This window comes from Vitis vinifera, chromosome 7 (genome assembly GCF_030704535.1).
Source record: "Vitis vinifera cultivar Pinot Noir 40024 chromosome 7, ASM3070453v1".
NCBI classification, from domain to species: Eukaryota; Viridiplantae; Streptophyta; class Magnoliopsida; order Vitales; family Vitaceae; genus Vitis; species Vitis vinifera.
Genome location: NC_081811.1, coordinates 26,509,078 through 26,527,545, shown reverse-complemented (window position 1 = coordinate 26,527,545; position 18,468 = coordinate 26,509,078). Strand labels below are relative to the sequence as shown.

The 18,468-nt window shown below is 30.1% G+C and overlaps 1 protein-coding gene across 1 annotated transcript; it reads right to left on the bottom strand.

The window, feature by feature from the left end:
• Positions 1-9,379: 9,379 nt before the first annotated feature.
• Positions 9,380-14,187, bottom strand: LOC104879914 (agamous-like MADS-box protein AGL66). Its single transcript, XM_019221039.2, has 11 exons — positions 13,989-14,187; positions 12,403-12,456; positions 12,250-12,265; positions 12,095-12,156; positions 11,951-11,984; positions 11,812-11,873; positions 11,614-11,713; positions 11,456-11,521; positions 10,798-11,054; positions 10,498-10,700; positions 9,380-9,481 (listed from the first exon to the last, which is right to left on the bottom strand). Exons 1-11 carry the CDS (start codon positions 14,171-14,173, stop codon positions 9,405-9,407), a joined length of 1,116 nt encoding a protein of 371 aa, XP_019076584.1. The 5' UTR covers positions 14,174-14,187; the 3' UTR covers positions 9,380-9,404.
• Positions 14,188-18,468: the final 4,281 nt, after the last annotated feature.

The following is an 18,468-nucleotide window of genomic DNA, read 5'->3' as shown; positions in this document are numbered from 1 at the left end:
CGTGCAGTATATTCCTTTCCTCTCCCCCTAGGTCTCTTTTTCTTTTTCTTTCTGGTGTTTGTTTGTGAAGAAAATGTTTATTTGTCAACTAGGTGTTTGTCTGGAAGCACAACAGGAATTTATTTGTGGGTGGATATGCATGCGTGACTATATTTTTTTGTAGGTGGTTTTTCAGACAATGATAACAGCCTTATCATGCCTCTGCCCCTCCTCATACTACTATTTTGGCTTATTCCAATAGATTCTACTAATCAAACACTTATTAAAGATTACACCCATATTTTACAAGTCACATCTGAGCTTCCAGCCACCCCCACTCATAATAAAGACATTATTAATTAATCTTTCTCATCAATTTTGATGACTTCCACACCATCTTTCTTTTCTTTTCATGTGTACCCTCCATGGAACTTTCTGAAATAGTTCTCTCTTTTTCCAATTAATTTGGGCTGAATCTTCAAAAATACCTATGATGGAGCCATCACTCTGCCACCCCCCACTAACATACCCATTATTAATTAATTACGCCCTCTCCCATGTCATTATCAATGGTTTGATCAACCTTCAAGGCTTATCCATCCTCATCCATTCTTTTTCATAGGTGTCTTAAAATTTCATGATCACTATTTTAAAAGGGGAAGTCTTCTTCAAACTAAGGACATAGAACTCAAAATATTGAGTGAGTTTGTCATTTTCTTTCTTGCATGTACACACTGATAAAGCCAAAAATCCAGGACATAGAACTCAAAATATAAATTTAGGTGGTGTTTGTTTTTTTACTTAATTTTAAATAGAACCTTAATGTTTAATAGTGTTAAATATTAGGTTGTTTATTTTTATAGTATTTTATTTCCATTAAGTATTAAAAAGTAAAAAAAAATTAATATATTATTTTTTATATTTAGAAAAAGTTATATATTTTAACTTTTTATATTTAGTAAAAAGTTTATAATAAGTCATGAAAAAATAGAAAAACAAACAACCTAAATTTTGAAAACAAATTACTTTCAGTAAAAAAACCAAAACAATAAACATCGTCTTAGTTTATTTTTTCTAAACGTTTGATTTTTTTTTTTTTTTTTGGGAGGAGAAGGGGATGCATCTACTCCTCAGGGCACATGCTGGCTCCACCAATGCTTGAATATGTGAAAATACTCACATATTTTTATGAAACATGTATGATGTTGTTCCAAAAAGATTAGAATAAAAAGACTTACAAGTAATCCTTTTGACTTATTGATCGCTTGATTTTTCATCGTTTATTATATTAAAACAAAATTTATAATCTAATTCACTATTTTAGAGTAGCTTGTACCCGATCAAAAAGTGATTTTAGTACAAACTATTGTAGTATAGTGGTTTTTAGGTGTCGTCCACTATAATGAATTATTCTCGGTAATTAAGGCTTGAATGAGAGGATAAAAAATAATTGCAATCAAGTGAAATTGATTTGAAAATTCATGATGAAAAATCAATTTAACTATGGTCTAAAATTGAGAAGAAAAATTAAATGTAAAATAGAAGAAAATTAATAGAAAATGAAATTCTTAGAGTTAGGATTTTCTAGAAAACAATTTCCATGGTAAATAAATGTTGAGATCTAAATTTTATCAAGTTAGATTGAAAACCTAAATTTTCATCTAAATCAATTTTTGATTTAACTTTAGATTTAGATCTGATTTCTCTTCAAATTAGGTCATTTAATCTAAGATATCAATTCAAATCATATATTTAATTCATCTTAAACCATCTTTCCATGATTCACACAATGCAACTATCCAATCTCATCAAATCTAGCTTTAAGAATTTGATGAATCTACCTTGTCGTAATCATCCAAGACAATTTGAAGAGAAAAATCCCCAAATTTCAGTTAATCAAACAATTTGATCAAATTACCTTTGCAATTCAACCTCATTTCTCTAATTCACCATAGATCTTGCCTCTAAATCCTCCATCCTTCGAGAAAAACGAGATTTAGCCACTCATGCTTGGAGATTTGGTTTCACAAGACATGTTTGGCTAGTGAGAAAATGAAAAAAAATAGAGAATTCTCTAGAGAGAGGAAATCTAGAAAATTCTACAATTAGAAAATGTCTAGAAGTCTCTTTAATGAGAAAATCAAGTTTCTATTTATAAGCCAAGGTCAAGTGGATACTTGGCATTATCTAAGAGGTCTTCCGAAGGCTTCTTCACTAAGAAATCTGGAATTTAGTAATAAAATGCCTATTTCGCACAAGATCCAACAATTTCGCATGATTATGCAAGTCTCTTTGTCAGTATCTTCAATCCTCTCTACCCATGATTCATGCATCTACTTTAATTATCTCATACTCGAATATAAAAAATGCTAGTTGTATCATTCCTTAGGGCAAACGTCACCATCCATAAGAACTTCACTAGTATTTAACAATGGGCTTATAAATACAGTGTAAAAAATATAGGTGTGTAGCATTAATTAATACTTATTATAACTATAGAGCTAGAATCCATTTTTAAAGAAAGACTAAGGAGGTGTTGTTGGATTTAAGGGTATGGAAACAAATGACTAACCCAAAAGACACAAATAAAGAACATAATTAATAAGAAGAAAAACTTATCGGCTAAGGCATGATAAACACTATCCTTGAAATAGATCTACTCTCCTTAAAGATGAACTCGGTGCACTAGGGTACCAGTGGTCTACTTCCAGGATTCAACAGCCAGATCTCGTCTTGAGTGCACTCTGTAAGTGAGATGTATACAACTCGGGTTTTGAAAAAAAAAATCCTCTAGATAAATGTATGAAAAAAAACTCTCTGAAAAACTATATGAAAAATTGGTATTCACATTTAAAGAGTGAGGGGTGACCTGCTTTTATAGGCCACTAACACAATCCCAATGGGAATCTACTTGTAATCAGAACATGACTCAAAGTGGAAGAGGATTCTACTTATAAAATGAATGAGACTCCACTAGCTCAATTCCAATAGGACTCTTCCCAAAAATATAAGACTAATAGAATAAAATAAAATAAAAATAATTCCCAATATGATTCTTCCTAAAAGAAATAAGACTAATAGAATAAAATAAAATAATATAAAGATTATTACACTCTTCCTACAATCTCCCACAGAGTGTAAACGTAATTTTAATTTTTTCTTTTTTTTGAGGAAAAAATAATCCAATGCATTAGTACTGGTGCCCAAAAGACTATGAACTGATCTTAGGAAAAATAAGTATTGAATCACAAAACATGGTGAAAATAAATTTCTATGAACCAGTGTTTCTTAATGTAACTCAAGGGACTTTTATCCACATTGGTTTTCTCAACTTCACTACGAGCTGTACAAAACGGGTTGGCACAAATAAATCATGCGTCTTGCCTAGATATTCATGAGAGCTCTAGAAAACCTGCCTAAGATCTCATAAGAAGCAGTCCCACCTCCACTCTCACATAGGTCAATCCATAAAGTATGTTCAGCATTTAAACATACCATCCATAAGGAATATGGTATTCATTAAGAGTAAACACTCAACCTTAGTCAATGGAGAATACACTCTATTTACACCATAGGAATAAACTCTCATACAATTAGAGTTGAAAGAGCACCTCAAGTTAACAAGTGATTTGTTATTACCCATATGAACCTACTTCATGGAATTTACATTCTAATAGGTTGGGTTACCACCACTCTTGACTTCTGTAATAGGCATAAACCCCATCCCCCTCGATGTTTCTTCCACTAGTTTCTTATTTAGTGGTTTGGTTAAATGATCGGCCAAATTCAACTTTGACCTCACAAAATCTAGAGATATAACCCCTGTTTCAAGCAGCTGCCGCACAATATTGTGTCTTAGGTGTATATGTATGTTCTTCCCATTAAATATTTTACTCTTAACCTTAACAATTGCAACTTGGCTATCACAACGCATAGACATAGACGGGGTTGGTCTCGTCCATAAAGAGATATCTACTAAGAGGTTTCTAAACCACTCAGCCTTAGAACTTGTCTTTTCTAAGACAATAAACTCAGTCTCCATAGTAGACCGAGTAATACAAGTTTGCTTGGCAGACTTCCAAGAAACTGCACTTCTACCAAGGATGAAAACATATCTACTAGTGGATTTCATCTCATCTGAATCTGAGATCCAATTTGCATTACTAAATCCTTCAAGGACACTAGGAAATCCATTAAAACATAAACCATAGTTAATGGTGCCTCTCAAATACTTAAGGACTCTACGAACAACAGTCTAATGGTCTTGATTAGGACTTTGGGTTACCTACTGCATAAGCAATGTCAGGTCTGGTATAGTTCATTAAGTATATTAGGATCCCTATGATCTGAGCATACTCTATTTGGGCAACACTATGTTCTCTATATTCCTTCAACTGTGAGTTGGGATCATAAGGGGTTGACACTGGTTTACAATCAAAGTGTTCAAACTTCCTTAGGATCTTTTCAACATAGTGTTCTTGAGAAAGTTTAAGCACATTAGGTGTTCTAGTTATTTTAATTTCTAGAATCACCTCTACCTCTCCTAGGTCTTTCATATCAAACTTAGAACCTAGGAATTACACAACCTGTAGGCTAGTTCCAAATATCAACATGTCATCAACATAAAGACAGATGACTATACATGTGTTATTCTTATACTTGCTGTAGATACACTTATCAACATCATTAATGGAATATCCATTAGTTACTAACACATGATCGAACTTGTTGTGTCACTGTTTAGGAGCTTGTTTTAACCCATATAGTGATTTAACTAACTTACACACCATTTTTTCCTTCCTTGGAACTACACAACCCTTAGGTTGTTCTATATAAATTTCATCTTCCAAATTTCCATTCAAGAATGCAGTCTTGACATCCATTTCATCTATCACCAAATTATGAATGGAAGCTAGAGCGATAAATATTCTAATTAATGTTATTCTAGTCACAGGGGCAAAGGTGTCAAAGTAATCTACATCATTCCTTTATTTAAAGCCTTTGACAACTAAACGAGCTTTATACTTCTCTATGGACCCATCTTGTTTTAACTTTCTTTTAAAGATCCACTTACAACCAATAGTCTTTGCACCATGAGGTAAATCTACTAACTCCCATGTATGGTTATACATAATTGATTAGATTTCACTGTTAATGGCCTTTTTCCAAAATGGTGCATTTGGAGAAGTTATAACTTCTTTGTAGGATCTAGGGTCCTCATCTATTAGGAAGGTGTAGAAACCATCTCCAAGGTTTGTTTCTTTCCTATCTCTTTTACTCTTTCTAGGTTCAAATTCAAAAGATTCAATAGATTTGTCTCTACTTCTTTTCTGAACTTGTTGCTCACCATTTAGTTTCATAAGAAAGATGTTTTCAAAGAAACTTGCATTCTTTGTTTCTATTATAGTATTGACATCTATAAGACTATTTTCTGACTTAGTAACAAGAAACCTATATGTCGCTCTATTCTTAGCATAGAAAATGAACAATGCGTCAAAGGTTTTAGGACCTAGTTTTCGTTTTTTAGGTTCAGGGAGAAGAACATTAGCTAAACACCTCCACACTTTCAAGTATGCTATATTAGGTGCATAACCCTTCCACAACTCATAAGGATTTTTACCAGTTTTCTTGTAAGGTATTTTATTTTGAATATGATATGTGGATAGGATAACTTCCCCCTACAAGTTCAAGGGTGCTCCTGAACTTACCAACATTGCATTCATAATTTCTTTTAAAGTCTTATTTTTCCTTTCTGCTACTCCATTAAACTCAGGGGAATAAGGAGGAGTAGTTTTGTGAATGATCTCATGATCTTCACAAAAAGAATTAAAGGGTTTGGACTCATACTCTTCTCCCCTATCAGTTCTAAGCTTTTTAATTTTCCTACTTGATTTTCCACTTCATTTTTGTACTTGATGAAAGCATCTCTTGCTTCATCTTTGTTTCTCAAAAGATATACCCTTGTATACCTTGAATAGTCATCTATGAAAGTTATGTAGAATCATTTACCACCTCTAGTCATTATATTTTTTAGGTCTCCTAAGTCACTGAGTATTAAACTTAGTAGATCTAATTCTCTTTCAACTTATTCGCAAGATTTCTTTGTGGTTTTAGATTCTACACAAGATTCACATTTTCCATGGTTTTCTAAGGACAATTTAGGGATTAAACTCAATTCAACCATTTTCTTCATATATGAAAAGTTCACATATCCTAGTCTACCATGCCAAATATCACAAGAATCAACTATGTAAGCAAAAAACGAAGATGCATTATTATTGATAATATCATAAACATTCAACATAAATAAACTCTTATTACAATAGCTCTTCCCCCCAAATTCATCATTCTTGGTTAAAACTATTTTATCAGAGTCAAACAAGATCCTCACTCCTGCTTTTCCAATAAGAGATACTGACACCAAGTTCCAACGGATATCTAACACGTGAAGAATATCACTAAGGGCAAACACTTTTCTAGAGGTTAGCTTGAAGAGAACTTTCCATTTGCCAATCATTGGAGTAGATCTAGAATCACCCATGAACACTTGTTCATCTCCTTCCTTTATAGTGGTATAGGAAGTAAATGCACTTTTATTCCCATAGATGTGCCTGGTAGCCCCAGAGTCTATCACATAATCCTTCATATTGGTGACCATGCTCACCTTAGAGGAGATTACTGTTGTGATCACCTCTGTCCCTGCTAGATTTGCCTTTGAATTGGACTTCTCGGTTCTCTTCCTATGGCGATATTGAGTTGCATGGTGTCCAGACTTGCCACAGACAAAGCAATTACCCTGTTTTTTAATAGTTGAGTTATGGACCTTGTTTGATGCATTGAGCTTGGTCCTAGAGTTTTGTTTCCTAAACCTATTGTTTTTGGGTTTAGGTTTTTCTTCTACTACATTAGCCTTAGAAGACAATTCCTTAACTTTCTTAACATTGTCCCTATTTTGATTTTGTTCCTCAATCCTAATATGGATTATGACATCCTCTAAGGACATTTGTTTCCTTTTATGTTTCATGTTATTTTTATAGTATTTACAAGACTTTGGAAAAGTCTTTACTAAATAACCAGCCACAAAAGGTTTGAGTAATTTAATATCTTCAATAGCTAAGTCATTAATCAACAAGTGGTAGTCATTTTTTTATGACATATTTTTGAGTTCTTGCATCTTCCAAAATATATTTTTTATTCATTGCATCCCAAATTTCTTTTGCAACTTTAAATTGACAATAAATATAAAAAAGTTCATTAGAAAGGGTACTCATAATAGAATGTCTAACTTGTTTATTTCTAGTTTCCCAGGTTGGTAACAAATAAGAACCATCTTCTGGTTTTGGGTCAGTCAAAATGTGTCCCAAGTTCACTAAATCAATTGCAGAGAAAACCTTTTACTGTCATCTCTTAAAGAATGTCCCATTAAAGTGATCAATTTTAGAGGTGTCAAGATAGGTGTGAACTAGAGAAGCTTCCATTTGGATTTATTTCAAGATTGTTGGATTTAAGGGTATGGAAACAAATGACTAGCCCAAAAGACACAAACAAATAACATAATTAATAAGAAGAAAAACTTATCGGTTAAGGCGTGATAAACACTGTCCTTGAAATAGATCCACAATCCTCGAAGACGAACTCGATGTACTAGGGTACCAGTGGTCTACCTCCAGGATTCAATAGCCAGATCTCGCGCCTTGGGTGCACTCTGTAAGCGAGATGTGTACAACTCGGATTTTGAAAAAATTCATCCAGATAGATGTATGAAAAGACTCTATGAAAAATTCTCTAATAAATTGGTATTCGTAATTAGAGAGTGAGGGGTGACCTGCTTTTATAAGCCACTAACACAGTCCCAATGAAAATCTGCTTGTAATTAGAACATGACTCAAAGTGGAAGATGATTCTACTTATAAAAGAAATGAGACTCCACTAGCACAATCTCAATAAGACTTTTCCCAAAAATATAAGACTAATAAAATAAAATAAAATAAAAATTATTTACACTCTTACTTCGGGTGTAACATGTGGGTGCAAGTGATTGCAAATATAAAAGTGCTAATAATCTTCAAGGCTATGATTGGTACATGAGAATAAGAATAAGAATGAATATTTTATTTCCAATCTTGTCCCTCCTTGAATTGAAAAGAATTTGGTGATTTTGCATTCTTGTATTTAATTGTATTCGGGCGTATGAAAATAAATATATTTTTATTTTTATTTCAACGCTTAGTAACAACAAAAATGATAATGGAAAAAAAAAAAAAAAGATTGATACCCACATACATTGTTTAAAATAATTTTTTATTTTCACTTTAGAATAGCATCTTTTTAATTTAATTTAATTTTTTATTTTTTTTGCTAAATAATAAGACTAAGAAAAAAAATTCATTTAATAAATAAAAATTAATCATAAAAAATCATACAAATATAACAAAAATAAAGAGTAAAAAAGGGTAATTTTAACATGTTTGAATTGAATCAAAATATCTCCCAAAAAAGATCAGTTAAAATTTCATCTTTAGAATCGTTTTTTATTCCAATTTCATTGTTCTTTGTATTATACGATGAAAGGAATGAGATATTCGTTCTTACTCTGGCTGCGAAGGCTAAGAAACCATGGAAAAGAATCTATTACACGAAGATGGAGATTGAAAGACTATTAGCTTTATATAAATATATATTCAAGAGTGCGCGCGGCTACATATCAGAAAGAGAGAGGATGCGTGTATATGTTCATGAGTGCGCTCGGCCACATATCAAAAAGAGAGAGGATGCATGTATTGATGATTATATATAGATGGAAAATAACTGTGAAAGCTACAGAAAAATGTCAATGCCTTCATGAGAGAGACACCAAAGCAAAAGTTTGAAGCAAGACAGAAAAATTTACAGATACAAAGTGGGGTCATTTGTTTTTGAACAAGGAATGTAGAAAATCATTGAAAAGCATGTCTAGCTGCTGGTTCAGTGCATGGTATCTTCAATCCAAGCTTACCAAAAGTCTCCCCCCACAAAAGCATGAAAGGAGAGACATCCACTAAGTTTTTCTTTTAACTGAAACAACGACAAGGAGACACACCAATGTAAAGGGGTGTTTTATGTTGCAGAAAAAGTGAAAAGCAGCAGATTAAGATGTTAAATCTGCTTCTATAATTGACTGCAGCTCAGCCCAGCCACCCAATTTTGTGTCTGTTGTATCTGGTCCCTGAATTCATTCAACCTGCTGGCCAGTTAAAGGAGCCCAGTGACCACCCTCATTCATTATTAAGGTTAAATATAATTGTTTAACACAAATCATTTCAATCCCTTGTTGACATCCAAACTGATAAAGCAAAAGGTTCAATGAATTCAAGCCCATTTTTGTCATCTTGAACAAGGAAATTTGTGCAAGACGCCTTATTGATCTTTTTTCTCAGGCTCAGAACTCAGTCTCTGGGGTGTCTTGTTGCCTGAAAGGAAGCTTGTCCGCTTGGCCCTGCACGGCCATCGGGACCACCACGCCCTGCCATAATATTTGTTTTGTTAGCATGATTCATTTGAGGCCAAGAATTGGTTCCTTATGAAATTAACTGCGGTAAAGCCTATAAATTAATCTTTCATAAATTAATAATCTTACTCAAATAATAAAATCCTCTAATGTCAAATCCATGTACTATAATAACCTTTCTAAATGTTTAGAAATCTTTAGAACACGAGGAAGTATATATAAATTAATAATTGATGATATATATATATATATATATATATATATATACAAGTAATCTTTTATAACTTTTATTTTTATATTTCTCTCACTTGGAATCATCAATACTTAAAACATCTTTATCTTTTATTTTTTAGGCTATGTTTGTTCCCAAAAGAAAATTTTGACAGAAAGAAAAGTAGAAAGGAAGATAACAAAAAATAGATTTAAAATTAATAAATTATTTTTATATACTAAATCTTCAAATTCATTTAACTTATTTTTATTTTGATATAAAGATTAAATAATTCAAAAATGTATAAACTTTTAAATAATTTTAATTATATTTTATATTTTTAATTTTTATTTTTAATTTTTTTTAGATGACAACCAAACATAAAAATCAATTTTTCGTATCATTTTTTTTTCCTTAATACTTTTTGGGAACAACGGTAAAGAATTATATTTTAACACACTCTTCTTTTAGAGTTAATAATTATCTTTTATTTTTTTAGAGTCTTTTCAGATTCTATATATTAATTTTTTTACTATATTTATTATTTTTAGGTTCATAAGTTATACATATACAAGTACCATATAGCATAAACATAATATTCTTTATAAATTTATAAATATTTATTTACCAAAAAATTAGTAACTCTGTTAAAATAATATTTTCTGTTAATCTCAAAAATATTATTTTATAGAGGTTTAGCCATAGGAAATTAATTAGATCCAAGGGTTGTTAGATAACAAGAATAGAGACTACCCCTACAACCTAAAAATTGAGGACAAGAAATGACACCAAGTGATGGTATACAAGCATGACTAAGTACCTGGTGGATCATGTTGAGCCCCCGTAGGTGCGTTCCCAATAGTCAATCCGGGAAGAGGGAGCCCCATTCGACGCGCCAGTTCAAGATAATAGCTGCGGACCTCATTACCTTCATTAGTCAGTGGATGAGCAACAAGGTTTCTGTCCTCAAGAAGGAACAATGGGGCTTGTGGAAGAATACCGTTCAGATATTGTTGCTGATTTCTGCTGGAGAAAGGGCACACAAATGAGCTGATGTGTTACACTGCAAATGTAGATGTGTTGGAACTTGGAATGGCAGAAGATAGATAGATATATATACCTCGTGGGAGAAGGCCCATTAGAATCAACAAAGTTCAGCATGGAGGTTTGAGGAACAGTACTCTTGGAGTTGATATTGTAGATTGAACTACCCCCCACAGTGGTTGCATTGGCGCTTATTACTCCACCACCTCCTGCAACTGCACTGGCACGCGAAGTATTAGCATGACCTCCCCCAGTGAGTAGTCCAACATCGGGTGCCTGTGATTGACCTCCCCCAGTCAGCATCTCAGCATTTGGGACCTGAACAGGTTTTTCCTAATCACCAAGCCAAGGGAAAATAAGAAGGAAACTCTTTAACATCTCTTCGTCTCTATAGAAATCAAATCTTAGCAAGAAATGAGCGCCACAGTAAGCTTTCGGTTCCAGAAAGACTTTGGTTTTTAATTGATGCCTGCTCTAAGAATTGCCATTTTTCTTGAAGCATAAGTGGGGAGAGGACACCATTTTTACACCATGTAACTGTTCTTTTTATTGCCTTATGGCCAGGAGAGATCAATAATCTTGACGACAACCAAAGGGGCTTTAAAATATATAGCAAAAACTTTATATCAGTTTAATTTCTTCTGAGATGAGTTTCTGATGTTAGGGTAACAATTAGACTGTCCTAAGTTTAAACTTATCTGCCATCAGAACATTACATAATGGCTTCTACATACCAGTAAAGGTGCTGCCAGATAATTTTTTTCAGGCTGAGGCCCCCGGTGATTTGCTTCCAGAGCTTGCTGCAAGATTATAAATGACGTAAGAATGTTTAGAATAAAATTAAAACAAAAAATAAGAATCAGAAATGGTGGCTAATTAATGTAGGTCTTGCCTTCTGCATCTGGATTTGGTTCATGGTTTGCTTCAAGAATTCTTCATATGCCTCCATCTCACTCACAGTCTTGATATAGCTCGGAATTTCTTCATAGTACCTGCAAAAGACGTACATCAAAATTTTCACAGTTTGTCAGGGAAACTTTCAGATACAAGAGTTTTGTCAGGTGATATATTAAGGCAATAGTGTCCATACTTCAATTGTGTGATAACTTCTTCAAACTGATTACCAACCGTGTTCATATCCCTTTGAATTTCCTGCAATCCAACCAGATAATTTCAGTAATCTCTATAATTCAACAGACCAAACTCCGAATACCTTCTTTCTTCATTACCTCCATTTGAGCATCCACGAACATTTCATTGCCCCTATATATGTCACAAGAAAAATTGAACCAACAAAACCAAACAAGTCACTTAACCAACACTAAAATCAAATCAGACTGAATAAGCTAGAGAGAAAAAGAAGGAACTGATACATTTTCCGATGATTATGCATGTTTCTGTCACGCCTTATCGAATCAATAAGCCTCCGGAGTGACTGCACGTAAATATTTCGTAAGAAAATGATGAAAAGTGAGAACAACACACGTTAGAATGAGTGTTAGTAGCTAAGCTAGGATCAGTACTTTACCTCATGATCTTCCAGCCTTTACAAGTCCATGCATGGTACGTGGGTGGAAGAACATTTATACAAGAATTTTTGTATCAGAATCAGCATAACAAAACAGGGTTATATATACATAAATAATATAAATTCTGACATCATAGAATAAATTATATATACCCTCCTTCTTGATACTCAGGGAGATTGATGTAGTGTGCAAATATTTGATCAAACCTACAAAACCATCATAGACTTAGATTTGAAGAGTAAGTATATAATTTATTTTGTAATAATGTAAAAAATAATATTTTATTTTTAAATCTCCTAGTATTGCTTCTTCTGCTTTTTTTACTTTTCTTTTTTCTTTCTAAAGGGTAACCCTAATTTTTCAAAAATTAAAAAACATTCCTCACTAGAAAGTAGCAGTAAAAAAATATTAAGTTTTTAAGGTTATAAGCTTCTGGAAAGTACAAAGGAAAAGAAATACATATTAAAAAAAACTATTTTCTTATATTTGATTTTATCATGGAAAATATGAAATGAATCAAATATAATTAAAATTAATATGAGACTTATATATTTTTTTAATTATTTAATCTTTATAAAATTGAGTTTTGCAAGTTTAAAAAGTTTGAAATAGTATAAAAGAATAATTTATTGACTTTAAATATATTTTTTATTTTCTTCTTTATTTTCTTTCCTTTACACTTGCCCTTAAATTTTTTGAACCAAACATAGTCTAAATACATAAAAATGAAGAATCTCATCAAGAAATATAATGAAATTTTAGTTAAGTACAATAATAAAACATTTAAAAGAGAGCTATAACTTGCCTATGGGGTTAAGACTTATGTTTTAATCTTTAATTTTCTTAACTAGAAAGTGGGGTTTAATTCAAGCAAGAAGTTCATCAAATCCTAGCCCTATTTGAGGGGTTTTAGAAAATTAGATTTTTATTTAAATAGATTATGTTTATATCTTAAGTGTTGTTTTTTTTTTCACTTAAATTCTAAATAGAACTTAAAACTAAATGATATTTAATAGTGTTAAATATTATATTCTTTGTTTTTGTAATATTTTATTTATATTAAGTGTTAAAAAGCAAATGAAAAACTAATATGTTATTTTTTCTATTTAGAAAAAATTAAATATTTTTATATTTTTTTATTCAATAAAAAATTTATAGTAAGTTATGAAAAAATAGAAAAACAAACAACTTAAATCTAAAAAGCATATCACTTTCAGCTAAAAGTTAAAAATATAACCACCTTCCTACCCTTAGACTAATTGTTGTTCAAAAAAGAAAATAATAACTAACAAGACCTAGATCTTAATATCTAAAATTGAAAAATGGATGGGCATAATATGGACAATTTTTTTTTTCCATTATATAGATGGTAGAGGTTAGCACAAAACCCCTTTTCTTGACAAAATTTTTCATTAAAACAACCATAGTAATCCTTATCTAAATTTCAAATATTTGGACAAAATTTTCTGTTGAAATAACTACACAACCAATAACATATCTGGATTTAAAAACCTAAATTCCTAAAGATACAAAGTAACCTTTCTCATTCACCACTTTACAAATGACATTTTTTGGATTCTATTAAATTAGATCTTTTAGATCCTTGATTAGAAGTGGTTTATACCAAGCCTTCTTTCATATATGATTTTTTATTTTTCCACATGAAAAAAAAAATATAGATATATGATTTACATAAAATCATGATAACAATTTTAGCATATCATTCGAAAGAATTTACCTTTTCTTCCCACCAAAAATTGTAGGTTTTCCCGATGGGGAAAACGCGAGCAAGGCAACTTCAATGTCGCACAACGTAGAAATTTCATAGGCCTTTTTTAAGAGTCCATTTCTTCGTTTAGCAAATGTAACTTGCCGAACCGCTTTATTCTCAATTTTCTTGATTTCTACTCTTTGTCTTCCCATCTCTCTCTCCCTCTAATTTTATTTTTAAAGAACTTGCTTTTCTTTCTTGATGAGTTTCTTTGAAAAATACTCTTAAAAAGCTATTAATACTAAGAACAATTAAATTTGTAAATAATTTAAAAAGTATAACATTTATTTTGGTGAGTGTTGTTTTGGAAATAATGTTAAAACAATTAAATGTAAAATCTTTTAAAAAATGAAGAACTTATTCTCTTTCTTATTAGTGAATTAGAGATGTCTTGCTCACCGGTTGTCTAAATTAATATCATAATCAAGTATCAATAAAGCATAATCACTTAATGAAATAAGGTAATACCCTCAACAACTTATTTTGATTTCTTCATCGTAAGTATAATTTTTTCAATCATAGGCAGGCAGAATCAAATTTGTTAGAACAACAAAAAGCATGTAAGAGCTTCATATTAGAAGCCATATCAATCACTTAATATTGGATAATACAAAGGCATTTTTCCAAAATCAGCTACTTTTTATCCCTTGAATGAGCATTTATTGTTATTCAATGGAAAAATCATATCTGGATTTTTGAGAATCACATCAAAACTGCTTACAAATTGATAGTGCCACCATTAGGGTTCATTAAGAGGATAACCACACTTGATATTGTGGCTCCATACATAGTTAAGAAATTCTATGATTCTTTTTTAAATTTTAATTTTTGGATTATAATTAATGATAATATGTAACTTTTTCTAATTATTGCACCACTATTAAGTTCTTTCCTATTGTGTGGAAATTACGTAAATTAATATTTTGCTCACATTTTTATAAATTATTATAGAGTAATAGACAATTTTTTTTCTTGGATCTTTTACGTTAATGTTTTCTTAATATACTATTCCATATCATGGTAAGTACAGCTATCTGTTTGTATTTCCTCATAGAGAGAGATTGAAAATATGAAAAATATTTAAAATTGTATTTTATATTTGAATTCTCTAATAAAATTTTATTTTTAAAAATAATTAAGACTTATTATTAAAAATTATTCTTAAATTTGTTTTTTGAGAATTATTTTTGAAAATATTATTAGTTTCTTATAGGAGTGCAACGTGGACAGGTTGGTCTAACCTAACCCGAGCCTACCCCAATATTTAAGTAAGTTTGGACAATCATTTTTAATATCCGGATTGGGCTTGAGTTAGGTTTTTTCAACCTAAATTCAATTTCAAATTTATTTTTAAAAATAATTGAAACTTATTATTAAAAATTATTCTTAAAATTGTTTTGTAAGAATTATTTTTGAAAATATTGTTAGTTTCTTATAGGAGTGCAATGTGGACGGATTGGTCTAACCTAAGCCGAGGCTATCGATATTTGAGTAGGTTTGAACAATCATTTTTAATGTCCGAATTGGGCTTAAGTTAGGTTTTTTGCAACTTGAATTCAATTTGAATTAGACTTAGATCAAGATTCAAGCAACCTGAGTCTAACTCAAATTCAATTTATATTTTTATAATATTTCTAATACATATTATCTTATTTAACAATATTCCTTTTTTATATTTTTAAGAAAAAAAATATTAAATTATATTATACCATACATTTTTCATTTTTTCAATATATATATATATATATATATATATATATATATGTTTATTTTTTGTTATTATCTTAAAATTCTTTCCTATTTATCATTAAATTTTTATATAAATCTATAAAAAAAATATTATAAATGAATTTTGAATTATATAACTCAATTAATTTGAACTCAACTTAAACTTAAAAAAATAATATTGGGTTACACTTAGCCTCAGGTTAGAGGTCAAGTAGGGTTAACCTTAAGTTGATTGTTTCTTAATTCAAATTGATTTTAGGTTAATTATCAATCCGAAAGATTATACAAAAAGTCATTGGACAAATACTTTACGATTATGGTTATTGACAAAGAAATCCCATAGAAATAATTACGTAAATGCTCCAACTATAAGTAATTATACAAATACTTTTCCAATTATAATTAATTACATAAATACCCCTCACCAAGACCAAAAGATGTTCACGGAAGTATTCCATGGTTTGAAATGTGGAGTGTATTTTTACCGATATTTCGGGAAATTTCCCTATTTTTCGATGACTGGTCAACGCAATCAGCTGTTTTGGCGAAATAACAATTATCGAAGAGGGTCAATTATCAGTTTCAGCAATTATCGAAAATTTCCCAATTTTTCGATGAGTAGTCAACGCGATCAACTGTTTTCGGTGAGTGGTGAACACGATCGGGTGAAGCAAGGTCAGCCATACGCGATCAGCTAAAGCAAGGCTCAGCTCCATTTTTAGTCATTGCAACCGAGGAGTTTCAAAAGGCTTGACCAACTTCTTATTTGTAAATATATGTTCGTTAAAGTTTATTATTAAAAAGAAAATTATAATTATTTTAATTTAAAATTTATTTAATTGATTAATAAAAATATAAAAACCAATATTATAATTTCCTCAACAAGTTTTTTTCTATATTATTTATGTGATAATTGAATATAAAAAAATATAAATATTAAAAAATCATATATGCATCATTATTTATTTTACATTATTGAATACATTCGAATAAAATAAATTATAATTTTAATATTCAATATATCATCTTTTATCTCATTAATCCTATTTTAAAAAATTATTATAACTTCACTTTTAAATTTCTATATTTATCCTTTTAATTTTGAATGTTTTTATTTTAAAATACTAAAAATATAAATTTATTAAAAAAATACTAAAACATAAAAAAATAATATTAAAGTTCTAATATTTTATAAATTAGAATTAATATAAAGATAAATAATAAATTATATATTAAGACCGATATATCATTATTTACTAATATTTTTTTTTTAACCTTATATATGTCTTACATTTATAAAATAACTTTAACACATGTATTTTTACTTATTTTATTATTATTTTTTAGAGTTTTTCAAATATTTTTATCAATTTTAAATAATTTTCACATCACTGATATTTTCGATATGTCTCATATATCCATAAAATTCAAATACCGGTATATTCATATTTACCGATATTTCAAACTATTCTTATTTCAATATCATGGATATGATACAAGAGGCAACAACAAGTACCACACACAACTTCCGAAAGTCATCAAAATAAATCATCACATTTGGGAAAAAAAATTTCTTACAAAAATCTTGTCAAAGATGCTTTAGTAACATTCAATACAAACTTTCAAATGTTAACTTACAAGGCACATTAATATTTACACAGTTAGATGGAAAGCAACTTACAAATGCAAGTTCCTACTTCAATTCTGAGTCAACTTCTATTTTCAATTTTTCATGTCCCTTAGAATTTCCTGCAACCCAATTAGAGTATTAATAATAATTATCTCTATGACCAGTAAACAAAGCAAACCCTGATAACCAATTTGCTTCAGTACCTCCAACTGACCATCTATCTGCATGGATTTCAATGCTTCTGTACATGGCACAGCCCACAAGAACAATTAAACCCACAAACCAAAGAAGTTATTAAAAAGGAGGAAATCATACTTTATTTGCTAATGATGTAGTAGTACATATTTCTCTGGCAGTAATAATGAAGCTTCTGGAGTGAACTGCAAGTAAATATTCAGAAGAAACCACGAGTGGAAACAGTATCAAAATAAGTTTTAAGTGGAAAATTGGGTGTTTAAGTTAGTTCAAAAGTTAAAAGCTAGAAAAAATTTTGATTTTTCCACTCATTACAATTTCATTGAAAGGTCAATCAATTTTTTCCAATCCAAAAAATTAGTATTAGTGGATGATTTTCATGTTGTATAAAAAGTCACACACTTAACTAATTCCGATCAACTCAAACGTAATACAAGTAGTAATAATCGGATTAAAAATATGAATCTTATAAAATCTAATTATTAAATAAACAACATTCAGATAATTTATTAATAATTACATTTTATTTAATACTTAAATTGAGTTAAGTCTTATTTAAGTTAAAAATGATTAACTTTTATAGTTGACTAATTTATTCAAAATTGAATTTTAAATTAATAAAATATGAGTAAATAAGTTATGGTCATAATTAAATTAATTATCATAATTATTAAATAATTTAATTCAAACCAAATTAGTATTATGAAGGTTGAAAAATCTATGTATTAAACAAGTAACACATAATCTAAATTCAATAAAATGTTTCACACTCAAATCATATTAATAAATCGTATAAAAAAAAGTGTCACACTCGATAAATTTAGTAAACCATATAAAAAAAAAATAAGTCGGACCCGAATCATATCAATAAACTATATCAAATTTTATCATCAT

What these genes read in the sequence shown, in the direction of transcription:
- LOC104879914 (XM_019221039.2), bottom strand. Translation starts at nt 14,173, where the DNA reads ATGGGAAGACAAAGAGTAGAAATCAAGAAAATTGAGAATAAAGCGGTT. An exon ending in ATTTTTGGTGGGAAGAAAAG is followed by an intron (nt 12,457 to 13,988) that starts GTAAATTCTTTC and finishes ATGGTTTTGTAG; the next exon opens with GTTTGATCAAATATTTGCAC. An exon ending in GGCTCAACATGATCCACCAG is followed by an intron (nt 9,482 to 10,497) that starts GTACTTAGTCAT and finishes ATATTATGGCAG; the next exon opens with GGCGTGGTGGTCCCGATGGC.